The 6,000-nt window shown below is 40.5% G+C and overlaps 1 protein-coding gene across 1 annotated transcript in view; it reads right to left on the bottom strand.

Moving 5' to 3' along the window:
* Window positions 1-431: 431 nt before the first annotated feature.
* The window catches only part of LOC132881580 (heme transporter FLVCR1-like), a 30,189-nt gene continuing 24,620 nt past the window's right edge, over window positions 432-6,000 (bottom strand). Inside the window, exons 9-10 of the mRNA XM_060914202.1 lie at window positions 5,361-5,422; window positions 432-2,908 (exon numbers count right to left, since the gene is read on the bottom strand). Coding sequence (XP_060770185.1) covers window positions 2,822-2,908; window positions 5,361-5,422 — 149 coding nt within the window. The 3' untranslated portion in view covers window positions 432-2,821. The remainder of the gene's footprint in view (window positions 2,909-5,360; window positions 5,423-6,000) is intronic.

Below are 6,000 nucleotides of genomic sequence, written 5' to 3'. Positions count from 1 at the left end.
GTGCTATTGTAGCACAAACTGCTGGAAAAGTTAATGCTGACACCTTTCAGTTTTAGCAATCACAATTTGGCCCTTGTCAAAGTCACTCAGATCCTTACACTTGCCCATTTTTCCTGCTTCCAACACATCAACTTCGAGAACTGACTCTTCTCTTGCTGCCTAATACAGTATATCCCACCCCTTGACAGGTGCCACTGCAATAACAATGTCATTTACTTCACCTGTCAGTGTTTTTAAATGTTATGGCTGATTGGTATGTTAAGCTTTTTTTAAGCCCCTGTGAAACACTTCTGTCCCCAGGACTGTAAAACTGCTCATAAGAGGTGGACTATTAATTCCCCCCCCCCCCCCCCCAATCACTGGTTTGCTCCAGCTGGCCGACCTAAACACTATCCTTACTGAGCGCCAAAATAAACTCATATTTCTGTACAAACAATCGAAATGGTTTTATTGAAAGTGTTGATGAAGACAGAGCACAGTGAGCAGAGTGGCACATCTCTGTTGGGTCTCCAAAAATAAATTTTAAAAAATATTAACTTGTACGGTCCGTGCTCACTGCGGAAAACATTATCCGGTCGTTGTAATGAAATGCTGCTTAAACAGTCCCAGAAGCATGCAGGGGACATCCAGATTTAGAACATATCCTGATCACATGTCCAGATAAAGGTTTCTGATCTTTCTGAAATGTAACAAACCCAAATCTATAGTCAGTCTGATCAAATATTATTAGATGGCTGTTTTCATCTGTACAGTGGTGTTTGGAAGTTTGTGAACTTTAGATTTTTTTTCTATTTCTCTCCAGTAAAACAAATGAGAAATATTATACTCTCATTTATTTAATGCGAAAAATGAGCCAATATTACATACATCAGTGAGTAGCAAAAGTATGCGAACCTTTGCTTTCAGTATCTGGTATAATCCCTTTGGGCAGCAATAACTGCAACTAAACATTTGCACTAACTGTTGATCAGTCCTGCACATCAACTCGGAGAAATTTTAGCCCGTTGCTCTCGGCAGAACGGCTTCAGTTATGGGATCTTGGTGGGTTTCCTCACGCGAACTGCTCACACATTTCTATTGGATTAAAGTCAGGACTTTGATTCTGCCATTCCAAAAGGTTACCTTTTTTCTTCTCTAACTATTTTTTGGTAGAATGATTTGTGTGCTTGTCATTGTGTCACACCTGCGCACATTTGTGCACACACCGAACTATCACTGTTCAGAGCACGTGCCTCTAATGACAAGCACTTGCCCCAGATTAAGGTGCAATCAGCACGTGCATAAAAGGATGCTGCCCACATCTAGATGGTGTGATGTATTGCGCTGTTTACCACCATTACTGAGCTGTTGCTTTTGCATTGTCTTTCTGGTCATTGACTCTTGTTCTGCGTTTTGGTTTCTGAACTTGTCTTGCTCAGTTTAGTCTGTTTGCTCCTTGCTTGACCCTTTTGCCTGTTTGTTTCTTTTATAATAAAGTCTCTCTTCCTGCATATACATCCATTTCCCTCAGTCTCTATTGACAGAATACTTCGCCATGTTATGGATGTAGTAGAAGAGAGCCGGCACACTGCTCAACGCCATGCCCAGGTTTCCATGCTTCAGCCTGGATCGGTAATCTTTTTGTAATGGCTAGGGCTGGACATATCAGCACCTGATGATGGGGCGGAGTATTCCTCAAATGGGTTCCTACTACAATGTGCGCCCTTTTATTCTGACCTGGTGGAGCCCAAGCACATCTGGGTAGGCTGCATGATGTTCTGACTCACTGGGTGAGCATGCCAGTGGGCTCAGTCAAACATCCATGATCAGAAACTCCCAGTCATTCAGTGCTATGCTCAGGCACCTGTTTCAAGCTCTAGGGAAGTAGGACCCCCATGAAATAGGGAAGCTAAGATGCGAGAGACTGATGCAGTGGAGAAGGCAGTCACTCCAGAGATCCCTCCAGAGGCCGATGCAGCAGCAGTAGAGGAGGCCGTCGCTCCAGAAGCCGACACAGTGACAGCAGAGGATGCTGTTGCGCCAGAGGCTGATAAGGCGGCCTCTACTCCAGATTTCAGCGCAGATGACCTCTTCGTCCTGCTGCCCAGCTTCGAAGACGTTGCTGCCACGCCGCCCAGCTTCAAGGATGTGGTTACCACGCCACTGGGCTTCAGCAAAGACAAGAACATTACTCAGACAAAGCCTGTATCTGTCCCTGAGCCCATGCTGACATCTGGGTCCATGCCCATGCTTGAGCCCAAGTCTATGCCCTGTCCAGAACCTAAGTCCTGTCTAGACCCCAAGCCCATGTCCAGACCCCAAAAATCTGATGTTTCAGGTCATATGCAGAAATAGAAACAAATTCTAAAGGGTTCCCAAATGTTCAAGCACCACTGTAAATACATTTCTGGATATGGGAAGGACACTGCGGCTTTGAAACATGGTTCATTTTCTTTACTTTAGATAGAAAGCTTTCCAAAAGTTTTCACAGAATTCAAGTGATGGATAATTTTCAATAAATAAATTAAAAAAAAGTTATAATTTTTGAATTTTAAAAATAGCATCTTTTTCCAGCAGCCTTGTTTGTTTTTTCATTGTTTTATAGATTTTAAAAAATAAAAAAAATTAAAAACCACCCACTTTCTGGTAAGGACCATACCAACTTCTGGTTTAAATCAGAAAACAAAGCCGATACGAATATTCTGAGCACGAAACAGATAACGACATTAAAGCTTACTCAGCAGTTTCAAAAACTCCATAAGGAATTCCAGTACAGAAAATTCAAGTAAGCTCAGTTGGGATTGTGATGATTGTGGAGGTAGAGTGGAGCACTGTATCTGTGTTACAGTGTGGTCTCACGTGAGAAATCTGACGACAAATCCACCTTTACACCATTAGATACCTTCTCCACAGGACACTCAGTAGGAACCTTAAAAGAGCAGAACTTTTTAGAATTGCTTTTTGGTAAAATGTCACACAATAAGGTTTAAGGCAGAAGTGTTTAATCTGTAAGGAAGGACTTACAAGCAGGTGAGGGTTGAAATGAAAAATACCCCAAAAATGAATATTTAAACATTTGTATTATTAGACCTGTTGATCTTTACTCATTTTGTGTACATTTTAAAACCAAAAGAACTATCTCCACCCGCCCATAAAACAGCATATGAGACAATCGACCTCTGTGCAGGAGAACTCTCCAATGTTAAAGGAGATACGCAGAACCTTTATTTTTAAATACATTTCTGAGTGGATAGTATTTCCATCCTTGACTCTTGTATGCTGCACAAATGGGAATTTAAAAAAAAAAATACATTTTTGAGAGTTAAAATCAACCGCAAAGTTGGCTTTCGAGCTGCCCTTCTGAGCCAGCCAGCCCTGAGTGCGTGATGTCACAGCAGGAACCAGTTTTAAGGCCGAGGCCTTTGACAGCTTTAGACCAAAGTCTATAAATCTATATGTATTTATATAGACCGAAGTCATATGAATAAAAATTTATGGTGAAAGTAAGAAATACTATTACCGACTTGCTCAACTAAGACTGATTTGACTTCATTGATTTAATGAGAGTCAACCCACAATCAAACAGGATAGGTGCTATTAACTTATGCAACATACATGTACTGTACATGCATGCATTTTCACTGATAAAACGTAAAAGGCTAATTAAATAATCAGATTAACTGAGACAATCACATTCTGAGGCAAATTAAATAATCTTATACCGGTAACTTAAAACACACAATACAAGTTACATGTATTAATCTAAATGCAGGTAAACAACGAGTGTTGTTGTTTTGTATCCAAATGAGAGTCACATCTTACCAGTCTGTGTTCTCGCTTCTTGAAGGCCAGCCTTGTGGCCAATTGTTTTGAAACAATCTGACTTTCAGTTGTTCGTTCAGTTCTCCGCTCATTCACTTCTTCCACGTAAGGGCGAGATATTGCTGCTGAGGCAAGCATATCCAGCGGAGAAATAAGATGGCTGGTCTACTCATTCTCCATTTTCTCCATACCAAGTACTCCGCCATTACTGCTCAGCTCAGGCAAGTATTGAAACCCGGGATGAGACGTCACTGGTTTCAGCAACAACTACAGGGAGGTCACTACCCGAGCGATAAGGTCACGTCCCTTCCTGGGTTTTAGCAACAACCATCAGCTCACACTCCAGGAGAACTGGTGCAACTGAACTTGCTTTCCTTTTCTTGTAGTTTTCTTTTCCTTTAATTGTTGGTACCGCACCCTCTTTCAATACGCGCTTATAGCCAACGCTCCTCAACAGATCAGAGGTCTCATACGAGTCCTCAGGAAAATGTGCAGAGCAGAGGAGAGACCACTTCATAGGCACCCAATGTGCCCATGAACTTCTTGCAAAATGTGTCCAAATCTTTGCAGTTTGAACATTCTTGGGTCATGAATGCAACGTAAATCCACCTTCTGTCATGTTGCTGCACCCACCAGCAACACATCTATGTGGCATGAAGATAAATTAGCTCAAAATAGAAGCTCGAAGTTGCAGTTAGCTCTGTTTTAGTATAGCGGAAATGGCGATGAGACTGATAGCCTTCCTGCGGTGATGTCACAGACGTCAAGGTCATTCACTCAGACCACTACCTATATGAATCACTTTAATCGTAAAAATTACTATATTAGATTTATTGTTAATGCTTAAAACTATTCCTATGCCATTCTTGAGGTCTCAAGACATTTATAAACAAAAAGTGAGGCCATGGTTCTGCGTACCTCCTTTAACTTGCGCTCTCTGAAAGACCACCCCATCCCCATTTCACACTAGTGATGTCACCATGCTCACGATGCATGAAAGATGCACTGATGCGGCATCCTTACATTCTCTCAAGGTAAAAGAGAAAGGAAATCTGAACAGGATTCAAAAGGTTTGAGCAGCAGATCAATAATGCAGGACTAACTGTTATTCTTCTTCTGGAAGGTTATGGCTGCTGTATTATGAGTCATTATAAAGGGAGTCATTTCTCATGTGGTTCTATTTGACTTTTTAGTCATAAACAACAAGTAAATGCCCTGGGCAAACTGGAGGATTTTTGATACGTTGATAGATGGCCACCAGGAGGCCCAAGAACTAAAAACATTCTGAAGTGAGGCTTGGGGGGGGAGGGGGGGGGGGTGAATAATTTCTTATTTAAGGAATTTTTCCTTCAAAAGCCTCATCATGACTGCATAATAGGTGTTCTATACATGCACTATGAAATACTAACTACTTTTAAAGCTCTCCTGATGCACTTAAAAACCTGAACTGATAAACAATGGTCCAATCTTCTGTGCAAAGAAAAGGTAATGAGAAAGTACAAGAAACAAACAAAACAAGCAAGCTATGGTTAAACTCAGGTAAATAAGTTGATACATACCGCCTGACATTTGTTGTTACCCATATTGACCTCATGTCTCTTCAGATCTGATTTTATCAATGCTGAAAGCAAAGATGATTAAAAAAATATATATGTTTGAAACACTTTGCATAATTCTGATATGTGAGTAAAAATTAACCCCATTTCCAGAAAAGTTGGGATATTTTCCAAAATGCAATAAAAACAAAAAATTGTGATTTGTTAATTCATGTGAACCTTTCTTTAACAAACAAAAGGACAAAGAAAAGATTTTAAATAGTTTTACTGACCAACTTAACTGTATTTTGTAAACAGAAACAAAAAGGTAGAATTTGATGCCTGAAACACACTCAAAAGTTGAGACAGAGGCAAAATAAGACTGAAACATTTATAGGATATTCAAAGCAACACCATTTTGGAAGACTCCACAATAAGCAGGTTAACTGCTAACATGATTGGGTATAAAAGGAGCAGCGCCAAAGGCTCAGTCTTTGCAAGCAAGGATGGGTCATGGCTCATTCCTTTGTGCCAAAATTCATGAGAGAATTGTTAGCCAATTCAAAAAGAACATTTCTCAATGCAAGATTTCAGGTCTTTCAAAATCTACAGTAGATCATATTGTGAAAGGATTCAGGGAATTCGTAGACATTTCAGTGCGTAA

This window comes from Neoarius graeffei, chromosome 2 (assembly GCF_027579695.1).
Source record: "Neoarius graeffei isolate fNeoGra1 chromosome 2, fNeoGra1.pri, whole genome shotgun sequence".
NCBI lineage: Eukaryota > Metazoa > Chordata > Actinopteri > Siluriformes > Ariidae > Neoarius > Neoarius graeffei.
This window is presented reverse-complemented; position numbering and strand designations above follow the sequence as displayed.